The sequence below is a fragment of the Pseudophryne corroboree genome, chromosome 12, assembly GCF_028390025.1.
Source record: "Pseudophryne corroboree isolate aPseCor3 chromosome 12, aPseCor3.hap2, whole genome shotgun sequence".
Lineage (NCBI taxonomy): Eukaryota > Metazoa > Chordata > Amphibia > Anura > Myobatrachidae > Pseudophryne > Pseudophryne corroboree.
Window position 1 is genome coordinate 119885772 of NC_086455.1, and position 16038 is coordinate 119901809.

At 44.1% G+C, this 16038-nt stretch overlaps 1 protein-coding gene across 1 annotated transcript in view; it reads left to right on the top strand.

The window, feature by feature from the left end:
- LTK (leukocyte receptor tyrosine kinase) overlaps positions 1–16038 on the top strand; it is a 307777-nt gene that overhangs the window by 183136 nt on the left and 108603 nt on the right. Inside the window, exons 12-13 of the mRNA XM_063947926.1 lie at positions 1005–1161; positions 11817–11999. Coding sequence (XP_063803996.1) covers positions 1005–1161; positions 11817–11999 — 340 coding nt within the window. The remainder of the gene's footprint in view (positions 1–1004; positions 1162–11816; positions 12000–16038) is intronic.

Here is a 16038-nt window from a genome sequence, read left to right on the forward strand (position 1 = left end):
CTTCTCTCTCTCTCTCTCTCTCTCTATATATATATATATATATATATATGTATAGAAATATACACATAGAAAGAAGAGGGATGGCACTCCAAGGCTTTTAGCAGGTGAAAAAACTTTAGTGGTCAAAGGGCAACGTTTCAGGGAATAACACCCCTTCATCAGGATAACATGTGCAGTGCAAAGAACAAACATTTATACTTACAGGAGCCTCCATTCCCGTTCCACGCCCGGAAGTGGACTGCGGTGCTCCGGGACGGCAGACGGCGTGGAACGGGAATGGAGGCTCCTGTAAGTATAAATGTTTGTTCTTTGCATTGCACGTGTTATCCTGATGAAGGGGTGTTAATCCCTGAAATGTTAACCTTTGACCACTAAAGTTTTTTCACCTGCTAAAAGCCTTGGAGTGCCACCTCTCTTCTTTCTATGTGTACATGTGGTTGATATATACCCTAGAAGGGTACCCAAGCAAGGTAACATTGTATGTGGGATTTGCTGCCCCTTATTGAGTGCCGGGTTGGATCCAAATACATATATATATATATATATATATATATATATATATATATATATTCGGGTCGTTTAAATATCTGGGGATGTAAAAAGGTCCACAACCCTTTTAATAATATCTGTAGAGCAAATCTGGTATTCCACAAGTGTATTTAGTTAATGAAACTAAAACTTGTTATATATAAGAAAAATGATTTGCCTTTTTAACTGTTCAGTATTAAGTACAAGTTAGACATATTCTAATTATCAGCAACTGTTAGAAAGAATTCTTCTTTTCTGCAACATTGCCTGTATTTTATTTGAAGTTCCCTCGCCTTATTAACATCAGTAAGATATAGGTTCCCATACACAGGTCACCAAACACAGATGTACAGTACGTCTCATCGTAAGATCAGAGAATAATTAAGGCACAAGATTTGCACTGACACATTATTAGACATTCCTTAATAAGCCAGTTATTTCAGTGTGTGACATTTGTATTACTCTTTCTGTTGAAGGAGATAAATGGTGTGTTTACACCATTACTGGTTGGCGCAGGGGGAGGAGGAAAAGCTTACCTAGAAGATCCAGATGATTCTTCAGACTTTGAACAAGAAGAGGCGTTTGAAAGAAATATGTCAGTTCCGGGGATGAATGGAAAGAGTGGAGCAGCAGGTACAAGAAGAACATATAGTCATTTACAAAACAGTAACATTGTGTACTGGATAAAGGTGTGAAGCAATGGATGTTATGTTGCAGCACAGGGGGTTGGGAGAAGGCTGGCAAAGGGTACAGAATGACAATTTCTTTCATTATATATCGCAGTTTGAACCAAACCAGTCTGCACAAGATGCTGCTGTGTATTTAGTAATAGTAGCATTTTTCCAACACTAACACTCACTGTGTTTGATAAGGTATCTTGTAATTTACACAACAAAAAGGACATTGCACTCTGCTGAGTCTTTACCAAAACTATTTATGTTTGCCAGAAACAACACAACAGCCAAAGTAGCTCATAGAGAACAGCAAACCATACTACAGATGTGTCCTCATAGGGCCTACTGTAATTCAGACCCTCTCACTGATGGGCAAAAATTGCTTTGAAGGAATTTTTGCCCATCTACACCGGTACGCACACGTGCAAGGTCCTAAACTGTATTCTCTTCAGAACGCAGTTTAAGACCTGGTGGGGGGCAGGAACGGGGTGTTGACGCTGCATTTTGTGGGTGTCGATGCTTTGTTTAAGAGACACGGTCCAGACAACGCAGGTGTGTCCGGACCATTGCTGGGGCGGGTCGCGGCAGCTGCGTGACGTCACACGCAGTCACTGTGACCCATAACATGATGGGTAACCGTCTGTCTTTGCAGCTAGGCTGTGTAGACAGAGGCTACCCTAAACATCCAAAAGCATCACTGCTATGTGGGGGGCTGGATCAGGCATTCTGGGCGTCCCCCTGCATGTCTAAGAATTGGATTGTAAATGTGCGTTTTTTCGCACATCTACGATCAGGTCTGAATTACTCCCATAGTATGCTGCTCCAGGTGCACAAAATAGCAGGGTCCTTTTTTCCAAATTTGTGTCCTGTTCACACAGCTAACAACTGCTAGAGGCGACAAAATTACATTGCTAGTGTACACTGGCCACTGGTTTGTGCTACTACTGATACGAGCGGCGCAGCTAGTCTCCAGTCCACATTGCGTTACATTGAATCTGTGACTTTGTACATAGGCTATAACTTAGCATCTCTGGTACACTGTAAGAGGCTTTTTATATGGCTATGAAGTGACTTAGAGGCAATATTTAGTGATAAAGAGGGTTATTCAGAGTTGGTCGAAGATTTTGCAATCTTAGCAAAATCTCGAACCACTAAAATCACATGCTGGGGGCCATCCATCACAGGGCAAGGGTGCCCCGTGATGCGATCGCAATTCACTTGCGATCACATAGCAAAAACCTCAAGTAGAGGTTGACCCCTGCCTACGCAGCATGGTTGCAGATGCAGAGGTACCACCGTCATGTTTCCACTCGCAGGAAACACAGGCGACGTCATAGCCACGTCCGAAAATGGCCATGACACTTCTCCGTTTCCTGCTTTCCTCTCTCCATCAGCACATCACCACCCCCAGACGTCCGTCGCCTGTCAATCATTATACGGTCGCACCCTTCTGGGATATCCGCCATGATGAATGGCCTGTATATGGAGCATAACGTAACTTGTATTGTAAAAAGCTGCAGCTGCCACATAGTAGCACTTCGAATACAGATTGAGAGACTCAGCTGCACACAGATATACTTTGTGACAGGCATGATCTGGTAATGTGGAAATTGCCCCGGGGCAGTATAAAATAGTACCCCTTTACACCGCCACCATATAACACAGCTTATTGTGCAGGCTGGTGTAAAAGGGGCGAGTTGGAATCGAGTGACCCAGTATTCCAACTCGGGTAGATTGCAGGGTTGAACACGAGGTTCAACCAGGAAAACTCTCTGTGAAAACGGTAGCTGGGTCGCATCGACCCGGTTTCCCGTTTCCAGAGAATGTACGGGCGGTGCTTGGAGATCATGTGATCCCCAAGCGCCACCCCCGCCGAGTCATCGGCTACGTCACTAACCCAGGAATGAGACGGCAGTGGGAAAGGGGCCTGACGCGGGTCGCAGACGGATAGCATCTGTGTCAGGCTCCCGGCTGTGACCTTCAATTTTAGTGTATAAGAGATATTAATCACATGGTATTAAATACCTGCTACAAGCACTACCTAAGTGGCTCTGCTTTTATGGAAAAACTGTTAAATAGAATGGATCTCACTTGTTAAATTGCAACATTACAACGTAAAACGAAGCATAATATGAGCACAATCATGTGTAGTATGCTAATGTTACTGCAGATCCGATTTTTTACTCAGAGAATGTGCGAAAACATGCTAATGCATACCTCCTAACTTTCTAGCAGAGGAAAGAGGGACCCTTGGCCCCCCGCACAGCGTCTATTCACCGCTGCTCTGCTAAGCAGGGCAGTGAGTGACAGAGCCTCCCAGCTGTCCCACCCACCGCGGGACACTGCGACCCGCGGGTGGGACAGCGGGACAGTCCCCAAAAAATGGGACTGTCCCACGAAAATCGGGACAGTTGGGGGGTATGCTAACATATCAGTCGTCGGGATTAGTATTGAGACACCCACCGGATCCTTTGCAGCTGCCAGCAACTGTGTACACATTTGCAGCAGACACGCAGAAACACAGACTCTATAAGCGAGTCTATGATCACTCAGAATCACGGGGACGTGTGGTGAGGTAAAAAGCTCTGGAGGCACTGGCTAGAACCAGAGCCAGATTTACACACAATGGGGTATATTTACTAAGGTCCCGATTTTGACCGAGATGCCGTTTTTTCTTCAAAGTGTCATTTCGGTAATTTACTAAGCAAAAATCTCGGCAGTGATGAGGGCATTCGTAATATTTTGGAAGTCCTAGGAAAAAATCACGAATCAATACACCATCGGTCAAATACGCCTGCAATTTGGTAGAAATCGGTAATTTACTAAAAAGTACAAATCACAAACACTGCCGACAATAGCCAAACACTGCCGTGCTGAAATACAATTCGTGAAAAAGTGCTAAAAAAAAACAGACCTGCTTTTTTATCCCGTGTTTGGATAGGCATGCACGGATCCATGAGAAGGGGATGGGAAAGTGTTATTTTCTTTAAAAAAAAATGCGTGGGGTCCCCCCTCCTAAGCAAAACCAGCCTCGGGCTCTTTGAGCCGGCCCTGGTTGCATAAATATGGGGGAAACACGGCAGTGTTACAATGTAGCGCCTATGCGCTCCATTGTAACCAATGGTGGGAACTTTGTGGTCAGCGGTGAGGTTACTTTCGGTCAACCGCTGACCTCAAAGTTCCCACCATTGGTTACAATGGAGCGCAAAGGCGCTACATTGTAACACTGCCGTGTGCCACCTGTCATACAGTACAAGAGCACACAGTCAATCAGGAGGGTGCCACAACGTGGCGCTCCCTGATTGGCTGAAGGAACCCTCTTAGACATAAGTCAGAGGGGGTTTCTGGCATTCGGGGAAAGGGGTCCCATGTGAAAACATGGGGCCCCTTTCAGTGCGAGGTCGGGTGTCCGTTTTTTTATTTTGACAAGTACCTGGATTACAAATGGATTACAAGAAGAAGAGGCTTCTACCCTGGATTTTGTGAGTATAATTTTTTCCACAGGTACACCATGGATTCTACATGGAGAAGAGGACCGACCCTCGTGTGAACATAAGGTAAGTATGTGTATATGGAGGTGTGTATGTATGCATTAAAGTTATACTTTCAAGGTGTGTGTCTTATGTTTTTATTGGGGTATTTTTTTAGTAGTAGTACTACAGGTACCAGCGGGCCCGGTTTTCCTCCGCATGCTGGTACTTGTGGTTCTCCAAGTACCAGCTTGCGGGGGAGGCTTGCTGGGACTTGTAGTACTGCTACTAAAAACAAAATTTATTTTTTTTACACAATGGCTATCAGCCTCCCATCCACAGCCCTTGGATGGGGGGGACAGCCTCGGGCTTCACCCATGGTCCTTGGGTGGCTGGAGGGGGGGGACCCCTTGATTAAAGGGGTCCCCACTCCTCCAGGGTACCCCGGCCAGGGGTGACTAGTTGGTTATGTAATGCCAGGGCCGCCGGGAGCTATATAAAAGTGTCCCCCGGCTGTGGCATTATGTATCTGACTAGTGGAGCCCGGTGCTGGTTTCAGAAATACGGGGGACCCCTACGCTTTTTGTCCCCCGTATTTTTGGAACCAGGACCAGGCGCAGAGCCCGGTGCTGGTTGTTTAAATATGGGGGAACCTCTATCATTTTTTCCCCCATATTTTTGCAACCAGGATCGGCTCAAAGAGCCCGAGGCTGGTTTGGCTTAGGAGGGGGGACCACACGCAATTTTTTTTTTTAATTTTAACCATGTTTTTTTTTTTTTTTTTACAAGGTGCACAATGAAGCCCAGCACGGATCTCTCAGATCCGGCCGAGATTCATTGTATTAAAGTCGGCAGTGTTTTACAAGTCACTCACGTAAAACACTGCCTAAAAAAACGAATGACATCGACATCGGTAAAACCGAAAATGCAGAATACGGCAGCTTAGTAAATTAGTCGTACTAAATTCAAAAAGTTGCATATTTACACTTTCGATGTCATTCGTGATTGAACTTTGACCTCAAACGGGAAAATACGAACTTTAGTAAATATATCCCACTGTATGAACCAAGGGTTCATGTGGGCATTATACACAAGTGCAGCAGTATAAACTGCTGGAAATTTGGTGTAGTTTTGATCAGAGATGTGCAGAAAAGATAGGCAGGTGAGGCAGCCATAGACTTTTTACTCCAAACTATAAAAATAATTAGAATAATATAAAGAAGATGTTTCTAATATTTTCTTTGTATTTTACATATACTTTATAGCAGGGCTGGCCAAACCGGTCCTCGAGATCTACCAACAGTTCATGTTTTCCAGGCCTCCTGGAGATCTGTAGAATTGTCAGTTAGGAATGAATGCAGCACATATTAATTAGTAATGACTACACCTGTGTACCAGCTCGGTGGTCTGGAAAATGTGAACTGTTGGTAGATCTCGAGGAGTGGTTTGGCCAGCTCTACTTTATAGAGTCATAACTCTAAAGCAAACGTTAGTATGACAGGAAAGGCTCTGCCTCATCACACGTCACTGCTCAGAATGGCCTCCACAGCTGAGACTCCTGAGACGTGTTTCCTGCAGACAAGATTGCATACGGCGGCTGATACAGGCCCCCGAAAGCGGTCACAACACACCCGTGTTTTTGCTGCCGCTCCCAGTTACCTCCCAGAAAATGGCTGCTTTCTGTCATTCACGTGCAAATGAAACCTCACTGCGACCATAATTGCAATTAAATCGCCGCACATGCGCATTGCAGGTGTGACGTATGCACAAACTACTTCAGCTGCGTGGGCATCAGAATAGCGTACAACTATGAATCAGGCCCTATGTATCTGTATGTAACATATATGTTCAATTCAATATGTTATGTTGTTGCAAATAACAATATCACAAAATAAATGTAGGTATATTGATAAAAACATCTGCCACAATGATATTAAGAATTTTATCAGAATGTTATAAGAAACAGAAATTTACATCTTATTTGCATCACTATGCAAATAGGACGCACAAGCAGACTCTGCCCATTAAAATGATATGTGGCATGCCTATATTCTCTGTGTGTCTGCGACTATATGGAATATAGTTGTGGAATATCTTAAATCAAACCACTTACAGGATCCAAAACAGCATGGATTTACTGGTGGTAGATCATGCCAAACAAATCTTATTGACTTTTTTGACTCTGTGACGAAAATAATAGATCAAGGGGGAGCTGTAGATGTAGCATATCTAGACTTTAGTAAGGCATTTGACACTGTCCCACATCGCAGACTGCTAAATAAACTTGAAAGCGTGGGGGTGGATTATAAAACAGTTAAATGGATAAGAACCTGGTTGCAGGATAGGAAACAGACAGTTGTAGTTAATGGAGTGCAATCTATGGAGGGAAATGTTACCAGTGGAGTACCCCAGGGATCTGTACTTGGTCCAGTTCTCTTTAATATCTTTGTTGGTGACATTGCAGATGGTATTGAAGGGAAGGTATGCCTTTTTGCAGATGATACAAAGATATGCAACAGGGTAGAAACACCGGGAGGGGTAAAACAAATGATTGATGACCTAGCTAGGCTTGAGAAATGGTCAAGAACGTGGCAACTACAGTTTAATGCTAAAAAATGCAAAATCATGCACTTGGGTCTCAAAAACCCAAAGGCTAAATATAGTATCAAGGGTACTATAATGGAAACTACTGAGGAGGAAAGGGATTTAGGAGTCACTATTTCAAGTAACTTGAAGGCAGGAAAGCAATGCAACAAAGCAATGAGAAAGGCAAGTCAGATGCTTGGTTGCATAGGGAGAGGAATCAGTAGCAGGAAAAGAGAAGTAATAATGCCACTGTATAGGTCATTGGTGTGGCCTCATCTGGAATACTGTGTCCAGTTCTGGAGACCATATATCCAGAAGGATATAAATACAGTAGAGAGTGTACAAAGAAGGGCAACTAAAATGGTGCATGGCCTACATCACAAAACGTACCCGGAAAGGCTAAAAGATCTTAACATGTATAGTTTGGAGGAGAGAAGGGAAAGGGGAGACATGATAGAAACTTTCAAATATATCAAGGGTCTTAACAAAGTTCAGGAGGGAAACATTCTTCAAAGGAAGAGAAGTATTAGAACTCGAGGACATACACTGAGACTGGAGGGGGGGAGGTTCAGGGGAAATTTAAGGAAAAATTACTTCACAGAAAGGGTAGTGGATAAGTGGAATAGTCTCCCATCAGAGGTGGTAGAGGCTAAGACTGTAGAGCAATTTAAACATGCTTGGGATAGGCATATGAATATCCTTACAAAGAATTAAGGTTCAAAAAGGGTTGAGATTACCTAAAGGATAAAAAAAAAGGGCAGACTAGATGGGCCAAGTGCTTCTTATCTGCCGTCAAATTCTATGTTTCTATGTTTCTATCTGCATACAAAATGGTACATTATAGTGTTTTCTAGGAAAACACTATAACGTACCATTGCGTATGCAGAAACATCTGTGTCGCACATAGAATATAGGCACGCCGCATATAGGCCCTCATTCCGAGTTGATCGCTCGCAAGGCGAATTTAGCAGAGTTGCTCACGCTAAGCCGCCGCCTACTGGGAGTGTATCTTAGCTTCTTAAAATTGCGAACGATGTATTCGCAATAATGCGATTACACACTTCTTAGCAGTTTCAGAGTAGCTTCAGACTTACTCGGCATCTGCGATCAGTTCAGTGCTTGTCGTTCCTGGTTTGACGTCACAAACACACCCAGCGTTCGCCCAGACACTCCCCCGTTTCTCCAGCCACTCCTGCGTTTTTTCCAGAAACGGTAGCTTTTGTATCCACACGCCCATAAAACGCCGTGTTTCCGCCCAGTAACACCCATTTCCTGTCAATCACACTACGATCGCCGGAGCGAAGAAAAAGCCGTGAGTAAAAATACTATCTTCATTGTAAAATTACTTGGTGCAGTCGCAGTGCGAATATTGCGCATGCGTACTAAGCGAAATTTCACTACGATGCGATGAAAATTACAGAGCGAACGACTCGGAATGAGGGCCATAATTTTAATCAGCAGAGTCTACTTGTGCATCCTATATGCATTATTTTGTGAATACGACACATTTTATTGTCAAAAGTAGCACGCAAAGATGCCCCGCACTACCAAGTCAGCATGGGGTGACTAGAAGGACTGTTTAACGTGCAGTTAGGCTAGATGTGAATGGACACCTCTGTAGTTCTCATTTAGCAGCTTATATATCAGTCCTATTTGGACCACTTATCCTGTGGAATTCCACAGGATTGCCACTAAATTAAGTAAAATGGCTACTTAATTTTTAATAATATTGCAGATAACTCCTGCTTTTCAATAATTAATTGAGCACACTGCAGTACAGATACAAAATTTGGGATTGAGGGGCAGATTTATTAAACTCAGTGAAGTGATAAAGTGGAAGGTGATAAAGTACCAGCCAATCAGATTTTAACTTCCATGTCACAGGCTGGTTTTGAAAAATGACAGTTAGGAGCTGACTGGCTGGTGCGTTATCACCTTCTACTTTATCACTTCACCGAGCTTAATAAATCTGCCCCAGAGTCAGATTAAGGGGGAGGCCCAGGGGGTCAGTACCCCCCCCCCCCCCCTCTCCCCGGCCAGAGTTCTGCACTGCTCTTTTGCTGTTGTCTCCACTCTCCAGCCACCACCAGCAGCGGAGGCTGTAGATTGCATGGACTGACCAAGCAGCCCTAGAGGAGGGGTGAGGGACATACAGCATTCCTTCCTCCCCTTTAGCTGTGAGTCTTCTCTCCCTGCCGCTGCGTGGATGCCCTTCCCCCCCATTCCCCCCCCCCCCCCGGTGCCTTCCCCTCAGCGGGTGTAGCTGGTGGGTGGTTGCTGAGGCAGGGGGAGGGACCCCTGTCTTTGGTGCCCTGGGCATCTTGAGGGCTTAATCCTGCCCTGATTTAGGGAAGTTGTGATTATGCTATTTATCATTCTTTTGTACATACGCAGAGAAGTCTTCTTCATGTATAATATGGTGTTGTCTGGGTCCAGTTATAGAAGGGTAAACGTAGTTGTATGTCTATCACAAATGTACCATATCTGCATTAGGTCTGCATTTCAGCACCCCGTCAGAATAGATCACCACTCTCTTACATGTCGTTAAAAATATTTATTTTCCAAAAGTTCCTTTCATATCGTTCCAATACTTTCTAAAATTGTTTTCTTAGGAATTCCAGGATCTTTATTTTAAGATGTTTATGTTCAACTTTAATGTACTTTTAAGTGACAAGTCTGCATAACAAATAGTTTAAATGACAATTCTCTGCAGATGTTATATTACATGTTTAAGGTTTCCTTTACATATGTGGTTTACAAAATGGCTTCTGTTTTCCATTACATAAACTATTTGTATGAATGGTTGATATACAGAATGTAATTTGATGAACTACTGCAAGAAAGTGCATGACTATGTTAGAATTGGGGTTATCCTTTGGGTCAATAGTAATTCTTCTACTTGTATCTGCTTTTCATTTCAATTCGCCATAAAAATGTATTTCTAGTTAGACTGATATTTTTAAGACTGTAGTGAGGTAATGGCAGATGCACGTGTACATGTTACACATGGTAGTATTAATCCCTATAAAATACAGTTGTTCCACTTGTATTTCACTAGTACTGAGTAACCTGTATCTCATTATATAGTAGCACAAGTGTTGTCTGTAATTTGTGACATTCTCGACACCAGTTTTTGGAGTAAAGTTATGTGAGCTGCACTGTCTACTGTCTGCATGTTAGTCATACTCTATATGCTAGACCAGTGGTTCCCAAACTTTTTTGATTCACGGGGCTCTAGAGTATCAGACTTTTTTCACGGCACCCCTAGGCCAAAAGTTTCTTATTGAGAAATTCTGTCGAAAAAATATTAAATTGTATGTCACCCTTTATATATCATCCTTAGGCGAAGGACAGGATTCACTTCGGTTTGTCCACATATTTTATGCCTGGAAGCCACCAGCTCTGGTTTTGTTGAATTGGTCCTGGACCACCAACCAAGGGCACCCCAGGGTGCCACAGCATACAGAACCACTGCTCTTGGAAAGTAGCGTATCTATAGAGGGCCTTGCACCCATGTACTATACTTACCATGCGTAAATCACCGGGAAAACTGCAATTTTTTCCAGATATCTGCACATGCACAGTAGAGAGGTCATCGGGAAAATGGTGCCAGAGATATGCGCATGCCCAGAAACTCTGACACATATCCACCCTCTCTTCAATGCACATGCGCCGGCTCGAAAAAGGAGGGGGGTAGTCACATGGATACTTCACAGGGGTCCCTTCATAAAAAGCCCCTGACTCTCTCTGCACATAGGAGTGGCAGTTTATAATGGGAGTATGAGAGCTTTATTTTATAATGTTGACTTATTAGTCGACTTCACACTAGGGGGAGATGTACAAATCAGTGATAAAAGTGGAGAAGTAAGCCAGTGTAGAAGTTGGCCATGGCAACCAAACAGCATTGACGTAACATTTATAATTTGTATACTATAAAAGTATACAGATCAGTTGATTGGTTGCCATGAGCAACTTCTCCACTGGCTCTCTTCTTTTATCATTGCTTGGTACATCTCTACCATAGTCCATACTGTACGTATATTTATCATGTATTCCAACATTGAAATTGCCTGAAAAGTTGGAAAGTATAGTACCTTGGGCCACTTAGTTGCACTTTTCCCCATGCAAAATGTTGCCAACTCTCCTCTATCAAAATGCTAGGGGCTTCCTTCATCATAAGCAGCCAATGAGGGAAACCCCTTGTTACTAGATAGTGGCTACACTCAAGGGACTCCAAGACTTCAGTGTAGCAAAACTATTGCTATCACTGCTGCCAGAACATGAAGAGGAATCTGCCATCCTAGGTCAATTCATTCTTGATATAGAATGTATATCTTTTAATGATATAGTCAAGTTTATATCTAATATCTTATGGTGAACAGTGCAAGATACCATTCTCTCTGCATATTGTATCAGCTGTTATTTCTTTTATGGTCATCAAGTCTTCATTCTTTATCAGATAAGTAGTGACAAATTATGGATAAGTGTCGGTGTAGTAAATAAAAAGATGGACACTTTGTAACTTACTGTTCTTTATGTTGCTGTGTTTCCTCTGCAGGTGGAGGGGGCGGCTGGAGTGACATCACTGAGCTGCTGTGGGCTGGGAAATCTCTTCTTAAAGGGTCAGTTGGGGGCCAGTCCTGCAACCGGGCTAGGGACACCCTACAGTGGGACACACATGGTGGTTTTGGTGGCGGAGGAGGTCCATGTACTTCTGGAGGAGGAGGTGGAGGATACCAAGGTAGGACAATAGGACTAACAGACCTAATGTATAATATACTTTATTATATAATATTCAGATAATCTCATAGGACATGTTTTACAGTTCCTCCTTAGTCCATTTGTGAGACATAGAGATGTGTCTTCATCCTAATTCAACGCACAGCGTGCGTACATGACCTTTTTGTTATTTCTAGTTGCTCTTCCGGCCTCTTTCACAAAGGAGGATCGGGGGCATTAACATAATGGTAACACGCTGAGGGCATAGAGATGCAATTTCCATCACTTTCCTACTCTATGAGCCATTTTCTCTCATCAATAATGTCTATTAAAGTGTGGCCATGCTGCAGCTTTCATGCAGGGTGTGCCAGATACTGTATACTGTATTAGTTAAAATACAAAACCTTCAAAGTATATTATAACATTATGTACACCAATGGTTCCCAAACTTGGTCCTCAGAACCCCCAACAGTTCACGTTTTCCAGGTCTCCTCACAGAATCACGAGTGAAATTATGAGCTCTACCTTTGGATCTTTTAAAATGTGTCTGAGTAATAATTACACCTGTGCTGCTGCTAGGTAACCTGGTAAACATGCACTGTTGGAGGTCTTTGGAAAACAAGTTTGGGAACCACTGATGTACAGACCTTTGAGAAGAATTTATTAATAAGATCAATGGTAAATTAGGAAATTGGGCAGCACAGTGGCGCAGAGATTATTCCTATCTGTGAGCGGTTTGGATGCTCTGCTCATATTTGCATGGGTTCCAGTGAGTGCTCCTGTTTCTTCCCATATTTGTAAATACTGTACATACTAGCAATTAATGGGACAGGGTGGGTGTACACCCATGCGTCTGAATGTGAAAGGCTTGAGATGCCCACTCTCAGCTCCTGTATGTGCTGAGATACCGCTTGGTGCATTTTTAGACCCATCATTGGATGCACCATCAAAACTTGCACCATCTCTATGGCAGAGATATGTCTGAATATGGCGTTTCATATGAACAATTGAGCATCTGTGTATGCAACCACTATCAGACACACGTCTGCAACACTCCCATAATAATAATAATAATTTTATTTCTATACTGCTTTTCTCCATCAGGACTCAAAGTCAACTTACAGACAGCAAAGAGTCCCACAGAAAAAAAAAAAGGAATTTGATACCTACCGGTAATTCCTTTTCTAGTAGTCTGTAGTGGATACTGGGTGCTTACCTCAGTGCTTCGATTCCTGCTTACCTGAGTAAGTGTTTGGTTGACCCGCCGTTGTGGTCCCCTTATGTTGTTGGGATAGCCGTGCTATCCTGGTTCGGTTGGTGTTGCTATCCTCTGTGCTGGTTAGCGCCCTGCTTTTCGGTTATGGTTGTGTGTTGGCTTAGTGCCTCACCGCTGTTGTACCTGTTTTCTTCTCTCATTGGTATGTCCATCTCCTCGGGCACAGTTTCCTAGTCTGAGTCTGGTAAGAGGGGCATAGAGGGGAGGAGCCAGAACACACATACACACACTAAAGGTTTTAAAGTGCCAGGCTCCAGTGGACCCGATCTATAACCCATGGAACTAAAGTACAGTTCCCCAGTATCCACTACGGACTATGAGAAAAGGAATTACCGGTAGGTATTAAATTCCTATTTTTTTCAATATTAGATTTTTATTGAAATTATGTAGTTTAAACAGAGGGCGCAAAAGTAAAAAAAAGGAAAGGAAGGGATATAAGGGAGGGCACACACACTGTGGGAACCATATTATGCAGAGGTTCATAATATTGGGAATTGCAGATTACCATGGGGAATAGATCGGGTCCATTGGAGCCGGGCACTTTAAGAAATTAATAGTGTGTGCTGGCTTCTCCCCTCTATGCCCCTCCTAGCAGACTCAGTCTAGGAAACTGCCAGAGGAGACGGACATACTTTAAGAGACGGATATAACACATAAAGCGGTGAGGTAACGAACCAACACACAATAACAACAAAGAGAGCATAGCTAACCACAACAAAGGAAAGAAATGCCTACTATAAGAAGGGTAGCACCACTAACCAACATGGAACAGAGACAGCAACAGCAAACCCAACTAAAAACTCCTACAACCAGGTAAGCAGGAAACGAGCGGGCGCCCAGTATCCACCACGGACTACGAGAAAAGGAATTACCGGTAGGTATCAAATTGCTTTTTTCTCTATCGTCCTAGTGGATACTGGGAATTGAAGATTACCATGGGGACATCCCAAAGCTCCCAGAACGGGTGGGAGAGTGCTGAGACCCCTGCAAAACCGCCTAACCAAACTGAAGGCCATCCATGCCCAAGGTGTCAAACCTATAGAACTTAACGAACGTGTTTGAACCAGACCAAGTAGCTGCCCGGCACAACTGTAAGGCCAAGCCCCCCCGGGCAGCCGCCCAGGGAGAACCCACCGACCTTGTGGAGTGGGCCTGAATAGAACTCTGCAGCTGCAGAGCTGCTAAAGTATAGGCTTGTTGAATAGTCAATGTGATCCAATGAGCAATGGACTGCTTGGAGGCAGGGCAACCAATTTTGGTAGCATTATAAAGGACAAAAAGCGAATCAGACTTCCTGTAGCGAGGAGTCCTTTTGATGTAAATCATCAAAGACCTCACTACATCTAGGGACTTTGGAGTAACAGAAGTGTCGGATAATACTGGAACACAATTGGTTGATTTACATGAAAGGCCGACACTACTTTCGGCAAAAACTGCGGGCGAGTTCCGAACTCCGCCCTATCCTCATAAAATATCAAGTACGGGCTCTTACAGGACAAGGCCCCCAATTCCGACACATGTCGAGCAGAAGCCAAGGCCAGTAACATAACAGTCTTCCACGTTAGGTAGTTTGAGTCTACCCTATGTTAGGGTTCAAACCAATCCGACTGGAGAAAGGTCAAGACCACATTGAGGTCCCACGGTCCCAAGGGTACTTGAATGTGCATAACCCCCTTTAGAAAGGTCTGTACTTCAGAAAGTACCACCAGTTGTTACTGGAAGAAGATAGAGACGAAATTTGAACTTTGATGGAGCCTAAATGTAGGCCCTTATCCATGCCTGCTTGCAGGAACAGTAGAAACGGCCCAGAGGAAATTCCACAGGGGAACATTTTCTACCATCGCACTAAGAAACATATTTCTTCCAAATACAGTGGTAATGTTTGGATGTAACCACCTTACGGGCCTGGGCCATAGTTGAATCAACTTTGGATGGAAGACTCTTTCTGGTTAAAATCTCTCTCAATTTCCAGGCCATCAAACGTAGCCGCTGTAAGTCTGGTCCTTGTTGAAAAAGGTCCTTGAGATGCAGCAGAGGCCAGGGTTCCTCCAGTGACAAGGTCAGGAGGTCCGCATACCAGGCCCGTCGAGACCAATCCGGGGCAATGAGAATTGCCTGAACTCTTTCCTTTTTGAGTCGTTTTAGAACTCCTGGAATGAGAGGAATTGCAGGAAACAGGTAAACGAACCGGTAAGTCCACGGCATCGTCAGAACGTATACCGCAACCGCCTTCAGGCCCCACTTTCTGGAGCAGTAACGACGGAGCTTCTTGTTGAGATGAGAAGCCATTAGGTCTATCTGTGGACAACCCCACCGGTGAACGAGTTGATGAAACACCTGAGGGTGGAGGCCCCATTCCCCTGAATAGAGGTCGTGCCTGCTTAGGAAGTCCGCTTCCCAGTTGTCCACACCTGGAATGTAAACGGCTGAGATGGCCCTTATATTGGCTTCCACCCAGAGGAGTATTCTTGACACCTCTGGCATTGCAGCCCTGCTTCTTGTTCCTCCCTGTCGGTTGATGTACGCTACTGCCGTGGCGTTGTCCGACTGCACCTGGATGGTCTGATTCCAAAGGAGACATGAGGCCTGTACTAGAGCATTGTAAATCGCTCTGTGTTCCAGGATGTTGATTGGAAGAGCAGATACCTGAAATGACCATGTCCCCTGGAACTGCACCCCTTGGGTCACAGCTCCCCAACCACGGAGGCTGGCATTCGTTGTCAACAGAGTCCAAGACTGTGTATTGAAACTCCGACCCTCTACCAGATGGGAGACTCGTAGCCAC